This window comes from Coenobita brevimanus, chromosome 51 (genome assembly GCF_032717465.1).
Source record: "Coenobita brevimanus isolate Jiangsu-jjx chromosome 51, ASM3271746v2, whole genome shotgun sequence".
Lineage (NCBI taxonomy): Eukaryota > Metazoa > Arthropoda > Malacostraca > Decapoda > Coenobitidae > Coenobita > Coenobita brevimanus.
This window is the reverse complement of record NC_137004.1, coordinates 39,295,710-39,313,783: the sequence shown is the minus strand read 5'-3', so window position 1 is coordinate 39,313,783 and position 18,074 is coordinate 39,295,710. Positions and strand designations below refer to the sequence as shown.

Here is an 18,074-nt window from a genome sequence, read left to right as displayed (position 1 = left end):
ATACATCATCAAGAATCATCGCTCACCCAGATGCACCCGTAACCACAAGTAGGCCTATACTGCATATTCACAAGAGCATCCACCCACACCACTCTCTGTAGTTTATATCATCACAGTATAACACACTACACTCACTACATCATATAGACTCAACCTTCTCCTTAAGTCACTAAAGCATATAGTCACCTCACACTCCAAAACCCACCAAAACATCCACCAAAAGACCTCATCTCTTAATAGAACCAAGCCATCACCCTGACCCTCCCAGCTACCATCACCATGAGCAACGCAACAGCATCCACCAACCAGGGAGGGGTGGGGGCAAGTCAAGCCGCCTCCCAGCTCCAGACTCTCTTCAACACCTGTGATAAGAAAGGTGAGGCTCTATTTTTGTTGCTGTTGTTGTAGCTCAAGGTTCATCTGAAACGTGAACCTGGTGGACTGCAGGCTTAAGTTATTCTTTTGCAATCCACCACCATCCTTTCCGGGGACAGGGATGGCGCTGAGGGACATTTGTATAACCAGGCAGTTGATCCGCCCGGCTATATCAGTGTCACTGCATGAAGGCGTCTCTCTTGGGGCCCAGCGATGCTTAGATATCGTGGAGAGATAAACCCCATGAAATCGGTGACGTCTTTTATATTTAATTTTTGCTTCCATCTTATGATTTTGTTTAGCTCTGGGGATTTTTTTAAACTGAACTGGTTCTACATACTCTTCGTTAACCAGTTTATAGCGCAGTGATGATCTATAAAGCGTTGTTACATGAAGGGTATATACATCTGTGTCCCTAACGGAATAATGACCTTGACCCAGCTTTTATTTGTTTTACCACAGTGTAAGTTAGATCTGATATCTAAGTGGTAATAAAGGGAACACACAAAGCAACCTGTATCTCATGATTGTCGAATGATTTAAAAACTTTCCGCAACTAAGACGCCTATGACATTCTGTGATCGCCACCTCAAAGCAACTTTCCTTAACATAGTGAATTTACAGTTTTAAGAATATATTGAGATACTTCCCGATCCCTTAACTAAGAGATGTCTTTTTTCAGCAAAATAAATATACAAAATGGCAGCAAGTAAGAATAAATGATATTAATAAGTTAGTGAATAAATAAACAAGACGTATATACTGACGGAAATAAACACAATAATAATAATAATAAGAAGAAGAAGAAGAAGAAGAAAAAAAAACTATTATTCTAATTTTTTTATTATTATTATTATTATCTGATCTTGTGCATCCAATCAAAGACTGTAAACTAAATCTTTTTACCTGCAATACATCAATCGTTTCTTCTACCCGTATGTCAGTATTAATATAAGAATCTGCCTTTAATACACTGGACTGCTTTATGGAGATGTATTTGCGAAGCAATTTTTTCCTGTTCATCAATGCACGTAAATCACAGCCATGCCCTCACCTGTGACTATTTACCTCCCTACCTGCCTCTCTCTCTCTCTCTCTCTCTCTCTCTCTCTTTCCCCCCCTTAATCACATTTCCCACACCTCCCTCTACCTCTTGTGATCATTTAGCTTCTGCTCTCTCCTTCCCCTCTTCCTCCTTTACCCTCTCTCTCCCCTTCCACATCTCTCCTACTTCCCTCTCGCCCTCTCACATTTCCCACACCTTCCCCTACCCCCAACACACTTATCTCCCTCCCTCTCCCCTCCCCCTCCACACATACATCCCACCCTCTTCACCTTCCTACAACTCCCTCCCTCCCTCTCCCTCTCACATCCCCACCTCCCTCCCCCTCCCTCATCCCCACCTCTCTCCTCTTCCACCCCCCCCCTCTCCACGTGCCACCCCCCCCCCTCATTCAGTTTAAGGTCAGGTGTGATTTATACCTGGGTCTGACGTCATCCTGATTCATTTCACTGTACCTGATTACCTGGAATTATTTTCTTTTTATATTCAAGGCCAGACGTAAAAAAAATCAATAATAACAACGAGAAGGCTATTTGTTCGTGCCCCCCCCCTTCTCCGAACTAAGGTGTTTGACTATAGATAGATACAGAGAGACTGACAGGTAGATATAGATAGATAGGTAGAAAGACAGAGAGATAGATAGGTAGTATTTTTTATATTGACTGAGATAAAGACAGAATGTGAAAAAAATGGTATTTCATCTAAGTACCTACAAATCTAAATCATGCGTTGCGCTCCCTATTTCTTGCAAGAATTATTGGACGACTGATGTATTTGCAATTTGCTTTAAAAATTCACAGCTAATTACTTCAACTGACGCGCAATATATATAATACCCAGAGGAGAACCACTACTCAGCCTAATGACCACTTACCTCTTAACAACACTTAGACCTGAAAGCATTCTTGAATATGTATTACTGAATTAGCTTGTATATACAGTAGGGTTACTCCTCTCTCTCTCTCTCTCTCTCTCTCTCTCTCTCTCTCAGCTCACAGATGGTTCTCTCTGCTATGGCGGGTCAGGGAGGAAAAGTGACGGACATGCCTTAAGTGTGAAGTGGACGCAATGGAATAGCAGGCCAACTTTTTCATCTGGCTGCATCAAGATAGTCTTTATATGGGAAGAAAACTATGGACAGCTTAATAACGAAACTGTGTCCGACGAAGGCTGAAACTTTTGCACCCTCACAGAAAAAATCACTTGGAAAAAATAAATAGCTTCCAATAATTTCCTGGTTTTAACATTTAGTCCACGTCGCTCTTACTCCTGCATCTAAAATTCATGCTGTCTTCTTACCCAAAATACATGGATGTTAATTAAACTTTTCTACGTTTCCTCAACCATTATAATTAATCTTCCTCCTCGCTAATGAACGTTCTGTATCCCTACCATATATTCTCCTGTCCTTAATATCAGTCCTCCCGTCCCAGCCCAAAATATATGTCTTTTACCATAACACTAACCCTTCTCATCTCGCCATTGCAAGCCTTCGATTCAACAACTACGTGTCCTGATGCAATATACGTGTTCACAACCTGACGAAAAATCCATAACTCTTTTTCCTGCTCAGTTGGTGGCTCAGAGTAGTCAGAGTGAATAACCGATCTGATTATACACATTCTACTTTAAGCTGGCCTAAAACTGCCATCTCTCCGTCTTGAAATAAAAACTGTAACGATAGGTAAAAACTATATACCGTAAATTGGTAGTTACGAAGTGCTTTGGAAAGAATGCTGAGCCGTAGCATTGTCTCTCATCAAGATCTCTAGTCAACTTTACTCAGCACAAGAAATTTTTCGAACTGAAGGAGTTAGAGATACTTAATCAAAATTTCTTTACCATTAGAGGACTCTCCTAAACAGATTACAACACTCAGGAAATAGTAAAAATTAAAGAGACGTCCTTGAGCAGGTTTTTATCCCTACCCTTATCCCACTTGAGTCCCTCCTACAGGAAAGGGATACATGATGCAAGAGGAGATACAGGGCTACGTGCAGTGTTACTTAAATCCATACTCTCTCACTTTTCTCCCATTTATGAGTAACCTGGACACTTACATTCAGCCTATTTCCTCCTTAACTCTCATCTGTTCGTATGCAGCAGTTTTTACACCTAAACTTGGCCCAGCTTTTCGTGTTGTTGCAGCTTACTTCATGTAGTTCAGTGGCAGGAAAAATGAAAAACAATGACACTACGGCACTACACCCTTTCATACCACTTCTTCGTGACAAGCATCATATTCTCGTGTTAATTTATCGTTACAACTCAGCATTCTAGATGGAGATGGGACAGTTTTATGCAAGACGGGGAGATGGCAATTACAGAACATGTTACAGAAAAATATAATCTTCCTCTCTAATCCTTCTCGAATCTTTCCTCTAGGCAAGGGTTACATCGTGCAAGAAGAACTACGGGAGCTATGTGGGGGGCTTGGGATCACGGCGGAGGACTCAGACGTCATATTTGCTGACTTGGACCAGGACATGGACGGCAGGATCAGCTACACGGAGTTCTCAAGGGGCTTCATAGAGTTCCTGAATCCTGAAACCGAAGCACAGACCACCAAACGCTTCTCCACCTGGTAAGAGCCGTCAGAATTTAGACATTTCTTATTTGTGTATTTTAATATAGAAAATGCCTGGCTTGTATTTTCCGTCTATGCACGCCAAAATGTTAAAGTTCGTAAGGGAAAAGGAATATTTCGTGATGGTAAACCAGTCTAATCCCTGAGTTGATTTTCTGAAGGTGAACCTCTGATGAATTAGTGGGGGAAAGTTAAGGTGTTATCTCGTGAAAGAAAACGATACCCTGACCATAGTCCTTTTACCTTAACTTGGCCCAAACTTTATCCTTTTTTCAGCTAATTTCATGTAGCTCAGAGGCAGAATAACACCATACTGTGGCTCTACATCTTTTCCACAGCACTTCTTCATGACTTGCATCATATTCTAGCATTAATATCTTGCTGAAAATCCGTATTCCAGATGGCGAGATGGCAATTTTAGGCCAAGGTGGAGTAAAAACGGGTGTAATCATAACTGCAGCATGACTTTTGGCCAAAAAAAACTGTTCAAACGAGTGTCAAAAGAAATTAAGAAAAAGTGGACGTATTGAGAGCAAATAAAAACAGCTCAAGTGGACTGTGATATTTCTCTTGACTCATTCGGACATTCATTCTGTACATAAATTGTGAATCCCCTCTGGCAAAATGCTCAAAAAATGACACTGACTATAATAAAATAAAGTGCCGTAAAAAAGACAGATTCAGTGTAGGTCACGTTAACATTTAGCGCTGTTTTCCTGTTAACTTATTTACCATTCTCTTCGTAACAGTAACTAAATAAAGCAGCAAGACTGAGATAAGAACACACTGATAAGCGCTGATAGGCTACCGAGTGAGGGAAGCTAGAGGTGACAGTCTGAGAAGGACATTGAATCAGTTCTGATTTATAAAGTTATCCCACTACTTACAGTACACAGTTTCATCTTTACCGCCTCATGACGAAAATAACACTGCGTTCCTGTCTCTAACATCAACGATACATGCTTCTCTTGGCTAAACTTTTACACTCTCAGTTAGAATAATATACGTACTACAATTTGGGTTTATGATCAGCCTATTACGAGCAATGCTGAACTAACTCTCTCTCTCTCTCACACACACACACACACACACACACACACACACACACACACACACACACACACACACACAATTTCCACGTACTGACGCCACAATCAATACTGGTACAAGAATTACAGCTACCACGACCTGCATGAACCCCGAACCAATCATTCCAACTTCCACACCTTTTAAGACCATCAGTCACACACACACACACACACACACACACACACACACACACACACACACACACACACACAATCACTTCTTCACTTACATGTGAAGTGTTCTCAAACCTGCTTTTCCATTCACATGATAATATTTTAATCTATTCACTCATTTCTTTGGGTCTAAACCTCATACCTCCTTCCCCGAGGCCTACCAATTCTCCTACTTCTCTCGCGGCTTCACGTCACCACTTCAGCACTAATGCCCACTGTCCTTATTGAATACAAGCTTGGACTGTCTAATTTACGGAATGGAGTGATGGCATTATTATTATTTTTTTTTTTAGAAATTCAAATCAGGAAACTATTCTCTGCATCAGCCTGAGCCCGAAATCCGGTCCTCTTAGACAACTGATCTTCTTTTCAAAGCTGCTTATACCTCCCCTTCACTCCGATGACGTATTTTGCTATATTTTTGCTACTTTCAGACGATTACATTCAGCTTATGTTTTTTGCTACTTTCAGACGATTATATTTAACTTACGTCATGGTTTTGCTACTTCCAGACGATTATATTCAGCTTATGTGATGTTTTTGCTACTTTCAGACGATTATATTTAACTTACGTGATGTTTTGCTACTTTCAGACGATTATATTCAGCATATGTGATGTTTTTGTCACTTTCAGACTATTATATTGAGCTTATGTGATGTTTTTCTTACTTTCAGACGATTATATTGAGCTTATGCGATGCTTTTACGGACTGGAGGGGTTATGTAGAGCCATCATTAACACTTGACTGCTTAAGCTACTTTCCTAAACTGAATAAAATCGTCTGAAAGTAACAATAAAAAAAAAGATACGAGATCGGAGTAAAGGGGATTTATTCACAGGATATTACCTGCAGACTCATGCCACACTTTCCAGAAACTCCTTTACTTCTCCTACACTGCAAAAATATACAGAGTAAGTCTAGTAATATTAAAGTATGACCACCCAGAAAGGATCGTAAGGTCTATATGGTCTGTAAATCAATGCAACTCCTACAAGGTCTCTTCTCTTTGCTCAGCAGGACTTCCCTGGAGGATGTATCGGCGGATGGAGGAGGAGGGGATGAAGGAGGAGGAGGAGAGGCGGAGAGGAAGAGGAGAGAGAGCGTGTACCAAGCGTGGAACAACCTAACACACAATCTGGCTGAGCTGGGCAGGGCATCGCTGGGGGCAGAGAGGTAAGTAGGAAATGAGAGAGAGAGAGAGAGAGAGAGAGAGAGAGAGAGGGGGGGAGGAGGGAACGGTTGCTATGGTGTAATCAGTGAAGTGAAGCTGGGAGTGGGTGGGAATGGGTGTAAATTGGGTGGGATTCGGTGCAAATTAGAGGCTTGGGAAGAATAGGGGGATACGGGGTGCGAAGAAGAGGATGGGGATATGTGGAAATGAAGAGAGTAATATATAATGTAGATGGATAGGCAGGTAAATGGAAAGATATTGACAGATAGGTAGATAGGGTATACAGGTATAGATCGGTTGGGTGCATGAGAGAGAGAGAGAGAGAGAGAGAGAGAGAGAGAGAGAGAGAGAATCACCTAGTTTCAAGGTCGTGGAAATATGGATGATATTGGTAAAAAAAAAAAAAAAAATGCTCAGTTTTCACTACCGTGGATTCACTGGTGACGAGAGAGAGAGAGAGAGAGAGAGAGAGAGAGAGAGAGAGAGAGAGAGAGACGAAATCTTGTTAAGTTTTCAGGGTATTGGACTCACTGATGAGGCTGGCGTTGAAAAAAAAAAAATGATAAACAGAAGAAAGACAGAAAGAAACATGAAAATATTCTGTCTAGTTTTCACGTTTATGGATTTTACGATAACGCTAGTCTTGAAGGGGGTGGAAAAAAAAGAGCCAATTACTGAAGTTCCCGTTCCTCATAATAATCACAACTCTCATTCTCTCTCCCGTAAAAATGAAGTGAAGCCAGCCACTCGTTAATCCTTGTCACTAACACTTCTCCAGCAACACAGACTGAGCAGAAAATAGTATTGCTGGGATCCTCCTCTTCGGCATTATATTTTAGCAGGAAATAGTATTGCTGAGACTCCGGCAATGTATTTCTTTTGACTCCTACCTAGGCACTTCAAGTCTCCCTAAGGCGTTTGCTCTCATTAACTTTTAGAATTATATGACGTATAGTATAGCCTAGTATTATGCTGATTTATTCCACTGTATTTTTCTGATGTATTCTCCCTGTATTCAATTTATTTCAGCTTCAGAAAATAAGGTGTGAAAATTTAAAGGGGGCTATTTTCCCTATTTTCAACCCTGACAAAATCGTCTTGAGGTTCTATCTACCTATTGCCAGACGCCTTAATCATGTAAGGGGTGGCCACAAACAAATCGCCTGCTCGTCGCCCTGTTCTCTGTCATTTGGCTGCCCTCCCTGCAAATCACACCCTCTCCCTGATATATCTTTCCACCCTACCCCTCCATGTCACCTGCAAGTTACAAGAATAGAATATTACGTCATCACACTGAAGGGATTAAGTCACCCTCTCCCAGCAGGCTATCCCAGAGAGGCCAAAGTCAACAGTGAAGAAAATGCTATTGTTTTGCTACGGCCTATGTTCTTGCCAACTTAGAAAAATGTTAAGCACTTCTTTATATGAGACGCTCTGTTCCTCTGTATGTTATAAATGCGATCTATATAGTTATTTAAAAGGCATACATAATCTCAAAGGGAATAATGCGGTGTAATATTCAAGATAAGTCGCTACCGAAGAGGTGCGATAAAGCTTTCCAATCCACGAGAATACGACTAAGATTTTTCCCTTAAGACTTTTCCCATGGCTCAATGGCCTGTGTAGCGAAGATGAGCACAGCAGCTAAGTACCTCATGGCGTCTGCTCCCACCTTTACCTTTTAATATATTTCAGTCTGACACCTTCGCTCTCGTCAGGTTTCTCCTCCTACAGATTTAACACACAGACATGAGTTCTCGCAAATTAAAGAGTATCCCTAGCATATCTGTTACCTATCTATTTTTTACCTAGTTCCTTAATTTAGTCTTCAGAGCAACTTATGCATGTCAATATGAAAAGTAAACAAACGACAGCAATTAACTAATATATATATATATATATATATATATATATATATATATATATATATATATATATATATATATATATATACACACACACAAAACAAGATGCTAAAGAAAAGAAGCCAGACTGTCTCAATCCGGATTTCAGACTTTCTCTTTCAGCAACGTAACTCCTTCAGTCAAACATCGCTCTCTCCTACAGACTTAAAGACACAGAGAGGTTGGAGTTCTAGTGAAGGAGGGAAGGGGGTGTGGGAGGAAGTATCAAAGAAAGAAAGAAGTGTGGGAGGATGGAGTTGTAGCAGAAGGGATTATGGAAAAAAGTGTTAAAGAGAAAGTTTGAGAAAAAGTAAAGAAGGGAGACTAGGGGTATATGTAAGAGGAGGGGAATGAGGAGGATTAGAGACGTGTGTGTGTGTGTGTGTGTGTGTGTGTGTGTGTGTGTGTGTGTGTGTGTGTGTGTGTGTGTGTGTGTGTGTGTGTGTGTGTGTGTGTGTGTGTGTGTGTGTGTGTGTGTCTATAATTAAACAGCAAGAAACCACGTAAATGCTACATAAGCAGGTCAAGGAGTGCGGAAAAAAAGAGAGAGAGAGAGAGAGAGGTTTCCAGATTTCAAGAAGTGAGAAAGTGTGAAAGAGCAAGAGGCCATGGAGGAGTTGGCATGTGTAGGAGTAAATGTAAAGAAAGGTTAAAAGCGAAATAAGGACATTGAGGAGAGGATAATGAGAAGGGATGACAACAGGGCAGGCGAGGAGACGAAATAAAAGAGGAAAGAAAGGAGGGAAAATGAGGAAAGAGAATGCAAGAAACGAAGACGAAGGAAGGATGTTAAGGAGAGAGGGGAGAGGGACGAAGTGAAAAGGAAGGAAAGATGGAAAAGAGAGGAGGGGAAAGGGAAGAAGAGACGAGAGAGAAGGGAAAAGGGAAGAAGGTAGGTGAAAGGAAGGGAAGGGATAACGAAGGGAAGAAGAATGATGAATGGAAAGAAGGGGAAGAAGGGAAAGGAAAGAAGGAAGGAAGGAAGGGAAGAAACATGAAAGCGGAAGGCGAAAATAAAAGGGAAGAAAAAAAATGAGGGAAGGAAAGGAGGAGGAAGGTAAGCGGAAGGGAGGGAAGGGAGAGGAAGAAGAAGAAAAAAACCTTGAGAGGATGAGGAAGGAAAGAAAGAAAGAAAAAGGAAGAGAAATAAAAGAAGGAAGGTAAAAGTGGAGGAGGTGCAGAAAGAGAATAGCTTAAGAAGAAGTGAAATAACAAAAAACGGAAGTGATTGATTACCAAAAATGGAAGATAAGAGAATAAACGAAGGTGAAGGGCAAGCAGGAAAAAGCAAGTTAGTGAAGTCAGGAAATGTATGGAAAGAGGGAAGGCAAAGGAGGAAGGAAAATGAGTTAGAAAGGAAGACAACGGTAAAAAAAAAATGAAAAACAAGTGAATAAACAAGAGATACACAATGCGATGAAAACCAAAACCTTTGACGGACGTATGGAAAAGAGAAAGTAGGAACGAAAAGAAAAGTGAAGTCAGTGGAAATCAGCACACAAGAGGAAAAACTGAGAAAAATAATGACACAAAACTATGAAAAGCAGCCGGAACAAGGAAATGAAATAAAAGGAGGACATACTGTATATACGAAATGCAGACAAGACAAAGGGTAACCCAGAAAAAGAGGTGAACGAAAAAATATGCACGGGAGGAGTGCCAGACAACTTTAAAATTTAGAAATGAGAGAGAGAGAGAGAGAGACCTGGAAAGGAAAGGGGAAACGAGTCCTACAGGATATCAGGGAACTCAATCGACAGCTTCCTACCTCCCTGAAACTCCTTCGTACGCCTTGGCATTATCAACAAGGGCCAATCCAGTTTGTGGCCACAGGGAGAACACACACACACACACACACACACACACACACACACACAACCTCCACTCTCACTGTCCTGCTTCGTAAGGGTGTATATTGGCAAGGACTGCGAACCCGAGGCCGTAGCTTGAATAATAGAAGATGACGTGGGTGGATTCACATGTTCGGTGGCAGGAGTTATGTTTATGTTGAAATAATTGAATAACTTTGTGTGGGAGTCGGAGTGGGGGGGTGTGGGGGTGGGGACGGGGGCAAGAGTATGCGAGGGTGGAGATGTGTGTGTGTGTGTGTGTGTGTGTGTGTGTGTGTGTGTGTGTGTGTGTGTGTGTGTGTGTGTGTGAGAAAGCACATTATTGTTTTACCACACTTATTATATAACATGTAGATTTACTTTCATTAAAAAAAAAGAAGCAAATTTATTGTTTAAAAGCTTCAAAGATATTCTGAAGGGTAAATAAATATATACACAAGGTCAAGTTCACACACACACACACACACACACACACACACACACACACACACACACACACACAATCTTTACTGCCTGCGTGGAGGCTTGCTTACTTTACAGCCAAAATAAACATCATTACATTTTGCCGTTGGAACAGAAACCGAAACTTTCTGAAATAAGAGTAAACCTTCTTCGAAAATCATGAACCTTTATGAAAACTGAGCGAATATTAATGGAATGGATGAACATATATGGAAATTGAGTGGAATATTACGGATTGCTAATATCTTTGAAAACAGAATATTATCCTAACACTCAGTAACTTTCTAATAACTTTCCCGAGTAATGAAAATATATTAACTTCCCATAACTTTACAAAATAATTTCTCTAAAAACATTCAACAATAATTTTTCCAATAACTCTCAACACTTTTTAATACCGATTTTCCACACAATTTTCAACGCTAACTTTTCCCATATAACTTTCTCCATAACTATAAACAATTACTTTTTCTCTAACTTTCAGGAACCAACACTAGAACTAAAAATAACTTTCCCCAATGCCAAAGACCCCATAATAACTTTGTCCAATGCCACCTAATGCTACCCCCTACCATGAGCCGAAAGACAGGTGTTCAGTTGCTCTGGGATACGGCCTTACGCAGGTGTGAACGCAATTAACGACAGGTGTGCACGTCAGCTTCATACAAGGCTACGTCCTGTACACACAAAGACTGAAAACTTGTATGACTTAAGCTTGCTGTGGCCCCAGGTTCATCTGAAATGTGAACCCAGTAGAATTAAGCCTACCCTGGCACTGGAGAGAGAAGCCTTTACGTAGCAGCACCGATTCAAACGTCCCTCAATTTCCTTCTGATCCCCTACAGAAGGATGGGAGATTGAAGAAGAACAGCAACATCAATCTGCAGTACACAGGGTTCACGATAAAGAGCCTAGGATTGCAACTGCTACTACTATTACTACTTATGGGACTTTAACATTGCTTTCATTTCCCCAAGTATATATCTTATCATATTTACGAGTATATTGTTGGATTAAAATGTTTCATGTCTTTTATGAAGTCTCTCCCGAATAACACCTTTTGCCTTTGGGGTTAATACATATATTTTTTTCCTCTATGATAGTTTCCCTTCCACAGTGCTGTATTTATTTCTTAATAATACTGCATTTTAATATGTTATACGTTCTGCTGAAGTTCTCCTTCTCTTTCTAGAAATAACAGCTACCTTTTGCTTTTGGGATTAATCAGTATTATCCTTTGAAAGAGATGGGGAACGGCCATAGAAAAACGTTTGAAGTAATAGTAAAATCCAATATCAATAAACAGATAACTACAGCAGCGTGGAAGTGATAGTATTGTTAGAGGGCACTAAGCACGGCACATTGGTTCGTCTAATACTATCTTAATTATTACACTGTTGTCTCTGTTGCTAGTAGTAATGACGGCTGCAACTCTCGCTCATCTGAAACCTGAACATGGTGGACTGCAGGCTGAAATTGTCCTCATCCTGTAATTCACCATCTTCCTTTAGGTGGACAGAGAGTTGGGGGACATTGGCATGACCAGGCAGAGGAGTAGCTTGGAAATATCGGTACCACCACGTGAAGGCGTCCATCTTCAATACCTACGTCGTTTCGTCTTATGTTAATTTGTTTTCCTCATAGCTGACTTTATTTGTTCCGGATTGATTCTAATATTATTTTTATTTTCTGATGCCGCTCCCTGGTCTTGTTAAAAGCAACCCGTAACCTCCGTCTCATATCACAGAATTGCCCTCATCCATCTTTTCCCTTTGAACATCTCAGCCTCCTCGTCGTTACTTCCTCTCCATTCCTCTCTCTTTGTTCACTTTGTTCTCTCTCTCTCTCTCTCTCTCACACACACACACACACACACACACACACACACACACACTGGGAGGTTCTTCTTTGAGAGTCCCCGTGGATTCTACATCTCGACTATTTTTTCCCCTCACCTTTCTCCCTCCCTCATTCCTCTCCACCCACGTCCGTCCCTGTCTTCATCTCTCCCTGCCTTCATTCTCCCTAAAATAAGCTTCCTCCCCTACCCTTAACCTTAACCTTCTCGCTTCCCTTCCCTACCTTCGCTTTTCCCTTCCCGAACTCACTCTACACCATCCCCACCTTCACCCCTATCCTCATCATTTGCTCCCCTCCACCCTTCCTCTCATTTCCCCCCTCTCCCCATACCTTCTTACTCACATCCCTTCCCATCCTAACATCCCCACACTTATCCCTACCTACCTTTACCTCTCCCTTCCTTAATTCTTCATCTCCCTACCCTCCCCCTCCCACCTAATCCACAGCTCTCCCCACCTTCACCTTCCCTACCCTTATTCCTTCCACTGCCCCTCCATTTCTTCCCTTCTCCCTACCCTCCCTCCACTCCTTTATGCTTTCTCCTTCTCACTAACCCGTCTCCACCCTCCCCCTCTCCCTTCCCTTCCTTCTCCTCTCTCCTCCCTCATCCCTTCACTCCCCCTTCCCTCTCTTCCCCTCACCCCTCCCCACCTACCCATCCTCTTTGTCTCCTTTGTGTCAGCTCTCCTGTTCTTCTGCCTCCCCGTCTCCTGTGCCATTCGCTTTGTGCCTCCATATTTCCTCAACAAAAACTCGTAGCCTGTATCGCTTATCTGAGCTTGTTTTATTTATCAAAGGTACGGTATCTTATTTTGCTTTCTTTTTACTTTCCTGATGATGATGATGATGATGATGATGATCTAATTTTCCCCTATTACACCTTTTATCGGCACCAAGTTTTTATTTTCTTTAGTTAATTCTTATAGACTTCATACGCTTTCTTTCAGTTTAACAAAGACCTTCCCTAATGAAGAGTTGCTAATACCTCTCCTTTACATCATCTTCCACCTCGCTATTCTTCTCCCATCATTTGCATAACCTTCCTCATCTCTACTGATCCTTCCTTCCACCCTTCTCTCTCCCTTCCTTCCTCCCTTCCATCCCTCTCTTTCCCTTCCTCCCTCCCTCCCATACTTCCGCTCCTGCTTGATCTTATTTCCGTCGCTCTCTCTCCCTCTCTCTTATCTGCTTCGACATTCCTTTCATGTCCTCTCTCCTTTCCTCTTTCTTCTCCAGCACATCTTCCCTCTTCCTTCTTGTTGCATACTGGTACCCTTTCTACTACTCTCACTGCCGTTAATAATAATTCCTTAATGTACTCTCTCTCTCTCTCTCCTTACTATCCCTCTACTCCCTCTTCCTTCCCCTCCCATCCCTTCTAGTGTTCCATTCTTTTCTTACGCTTTTGTGATATTTACCACTAAAATCTTTCTATTAAGTCCAGATCACCTTAATGGAACCATAGTGTCTGTGTAATCTGTGTAACTCTATGTACCTTCCTCCCCATTTCACGCTTCCCCCATCCGTCTCCTTCCTCTTCCCGCTTTCCTCCTTCCCCCTCCCCTCTCTCCTCCCATTCTCCTCTCCCTTTCTTTGCCTTCTCTCCCCCCTCCCCTTCACACTTCCCCCATCCCTTTCCTTCCTTCCCTTGTCTCATCTTTTCCCCTCCCTCCCTCCCTCTCCTCCCATCCCCTCCTCCCCTCTTCCCCATCCACACAGGTGCAACCCCAATGACTCAGCCTGACCCATGCTAACGTACAGGTGTTCACAGGTGCTTACAAGGGTTAAAGCACACCGTAATCCCAACCCGTCACCCGTCCTACAAACATCAGTCATACTTAACTCGCTTAAAGGCCGCATTTGGAGGCCTCCGCTCGATGTCAAGTCAATTATTATTTTCAGTCCAATGGTTACAGAAATATGAATTACTTATACCGTGAATGAGACGGAGCGAGGAATTTTCCCCCTATTTTTATCCTGCTGGGACACCCGATGGGAGAGAGAGAGATAGAGAGAGAGAGAGAGAGAGAGAGAAATGGCACGTAGCGTCATTACATTTTAACGATAAGGACGGTGTGCACCTGAAAAGCCCACCTGTGTGCGTATATTACACCACCATACATAATTAGGTTACCTGTTCCTTGTTCCTGTTCCGTGTGCTTCTACGTACTAGGTATATGGAGCGATGCGGGTACTTCACATAACACCTCCATGTGGGTGTAATGACGAGGGAAACGATCGACTTATTTCCTCGTAGTTACTGATATTATTTTGCAACATCTTAAATTTGTGTATAGTTAGGTCTCAGAATTTTTGTCTACCGTACCAGTAAGCTATCTTTCCCACGTCAATATTGGGTGTATTCTTGTTACAGTAACTTGATGCATTATAATAAAGATGATGATGACAATAATAATAACAACAATTATAATATTAATCATAATAGCAATAATACGGTAATAAGCATACACACACACACACACACACACACACACACACACACACACACACACAAGAAACAAACAAATATAACCACTATTTTCCCCCTTGTTCTTCCCCACCAGCGTCGACCCACATACTCGGGGCGACCTTGCTGCCAGTGTGTCTGTGGGCCATCCCTGCTACACCCACACCTGCACTACACCTGTATAGAGCATCACCTGCACCACACCGCACCGCACCGTACTACATTGCATCACATTACACTGCACCACAATCACCTCACTGCATCACATAGCACAACAGCATGATTGTACACAGCCACTCCAGCACCACACCATACCACACCTACACTCTACCACATCACACCACAGTACACTACACCACACCATACCTTCACCACACTGCACTGCACCACACAGCACCAAACCACACCTGCAACGCACCATACCGCACCACATAAACCCGTGTTGTGCCATACCAACACTGTCTCGTAACAACACCTCACCTACGTCACTGCATAAATATACACTACTCCACATCATCACACTCGCACCACACCGCAACACAACATCTCACACTACACCATACGAACTGCACTACACCTATACTGAAATACAACAGGAAACACAAGCGCAACACACCTTATCAAAATCAGCATCATATCCAACATGCTTATCATCAAACCATACCTGAACAATATTATATCAGTCCCTCATTACACTTCTTTTTAATGCAGAGAGAGAGAGAGAGAGAGAGAGAGAATGAATCCATACACCCCACTAAAAGCACCCAGAACCATATGCTTATCGGCTCGTCAGATTTCGCAATGCCAGCGATTTAGCCTCTTTTCGATTTTTCTCCTCATTTTCTCTTGTATTTATATTTACCTGCTTAACACTGACCTAAATTGCACCAGTATAAAAAGAGAGGGATATTAGAGTGCAATGTGTAAAATAAATTCTGGGGATAAGGTATTAAGGAGTCTCGAGGCTAACTAGAATTCACAGCCCTAAATCGCACCAAAATCACACTTCATCTAGACACATACCTCATCATTTCACACCCACAATAACACAATTTTCACGACACATGGGAATATATAACACCTGCTAAAGTATAACACCTAAGTATAGCACCTGTCTGACCTTACCTATTATTTGTGGGGAGTGAGAAATAGAATAAAAAAAGAAAAAGGGGATAACTGCAGTAAATCGCTTGGCACAGACTTGATGATGAAAATACGAAAAGAAGAGCAAATAGGAAGCACAGCAAGGAAGAAGTGCTCAGGTGCTTCTGTGAAATAACTAGTGTGTGTGTGTGTGTGTGTGTGTGTGTGATAAATAAAAGAATGTGAATATAGCAACAATTACAGTACCATCTCTCGTGGCAAATCTAAAGTAAGTCTGGCAGAAGACGATAATGCAAATGTGTATGGCTAGTTAAGAAGTACGGTAATTAAACCGCAGCAATCTCTCTCTCTCTCTCTCTCTCTCTCTCATGGTAAACCCGGTGAAAAATAGCCAACTGATGATGGGTGAATATAATAAAAGGTGTAAGACCCAACAATTTCTCTCTCTCTCTCTCTCTCTCTCTCGTGGTAAACCCATTATATATATTGTAAAGCAGCCTTATGATATTTGACGTATATATATTACAACTGCCCTCTGCTGCCTGGCCACAGTATATGCTTCACTGTGTCTATGGCAGGATAATGGCCTGTCTAGGGTCAAAGCCAGTCATTTCACCCAAGTAATTGCTTCTCGCTGGGATAACTCTCTTTAGGGTCGGCAACTGTAACATATATCTCAGGTTCTGCATTATATATCTGTAGCAATATCTGATTACATTTATTTATTTATTTATTTACTTACGTGTGTGTGTGTGTGTGTGTGTGTGTGTGTGTGTGTGTGTGTGTGTGTGTGTGTGTGTGTGTGTGTGTGTGTGTGTGTGTGTGTGTGTGTGTGTGTGTGTGAATTTTTCAGCCTTTATTTAAGCAATAACCTATGCAAACCTCCCTCCCCCTATCCCCAAATCAACCTCTTCCCTCTTCTCACACTTTCCTACTCCTTCCTCATGTATCGACCTCTAGCCTCTACTCACACTACCCCTGCCTTCCCACACACTTTCATATTCTATCTACTTTCATCTACCAATTTTCTCTAAGCACACTACTTCCCTTACGTATTCTCTTTCCCCTCTTAACTCCCTCACTGACCTACCCTGCTCTTCCCTCCCTTTGCGCACCTTCCCATCATTTATTACCTACCTGCCTTGTCTCTCTCAGCATCTTCCTTATTTACACACAGTCCTCGTCCTTCCTTATACACATACCGCTTTCCTCTACGTTCAATGATTCCCATAACTCCTACGCCTTTCTTACCTGTCTCGCTCTATCCCGTCTCACTTTAAACTGTCTATCTCTAACGCGTATTACCCTATCCTGTCTCATTCTACCTTCTCTCATTTTACGCTTTCTCATTCTACTTTCTCTCACTCTAACCTGTCTCGCTCTAACGCCTTCCCTTTCAACTTCTATCGCTGACCTCTTTCCCTGTCTACCTCAGCGGTGCCCAAATCCAGGAGCTTCTGCAGGAGTTGGAGAGCGGCTCAGCACCGGACGTAGCAGGAAGAGTTAGTTCCGTCCTGTCCTCCCTACTTCAGGAAATTCAACACCTTCACGCACATCAGAACAGCCTCGAGAAGCTCTACAAGAAGTGAGTGATTCTATGGTGCTTTTGTGCTAACCTGACGAAGACCTCTTTATCAGTTCAGTTGATGGCCAAGTGTAGTCTGATTAGTAACCAAGGAGACTGCACACTACCTCATAACTAAGACTACTACTGCTCCTTGTTCTCCTAGTTCACGTCCTTCTTCTCCTCCTGCTTCTCCTCCCTCACTATCTACTTGTCCTTCTCCCCGTCGCTCAAGGAAATTAATTTTTACCTAACAGATATGAATTACATATTTTCCTGCTCCCACGATTTAATATTCACGTCGCGGTAGTGGCTCAGTTCCATTAGATAAAAAAAAAAAAAGACAATAATATTAAAAAAGGGCAACTAAAAAAAAAAAACTAAAGCCTATCTCATTAATAAA

The 18,074-nt window shown here is 42.0% G+C and overlaps 1 protein-coding gene across 1 annotated transcript in view; it reads left to right on the top strand.

Annotated features, from left to right (window-relative positions):
• The first annotated feature begins 279 nt into the window (after nt 1-279).
• LOC145400232 (ras and EF-hand domain-containing protein-like) overlaps nt 280-18,074 on the top strand; it is a 34,747-nt gene continuing 16,952 nt past the window's right edge. The window contains exons 1-4 of the mRNA XM_080272745.1: nt 280-376; nt 3,824-4,022; nt 6,307-6,462; nt 17,543-17,692. Coding sequence (XP_080128871.1) covers nt 280-376; nt 3,824-4,022; nt 6,307-6,462; nt 17,543-17,692 — 602 coding nt within the window. The remainder of the gene's footprint in view (nt 377-3,823; nt 4,023-6,306; nt 6,463-17,542; nt 17,693-18,074) is intronic.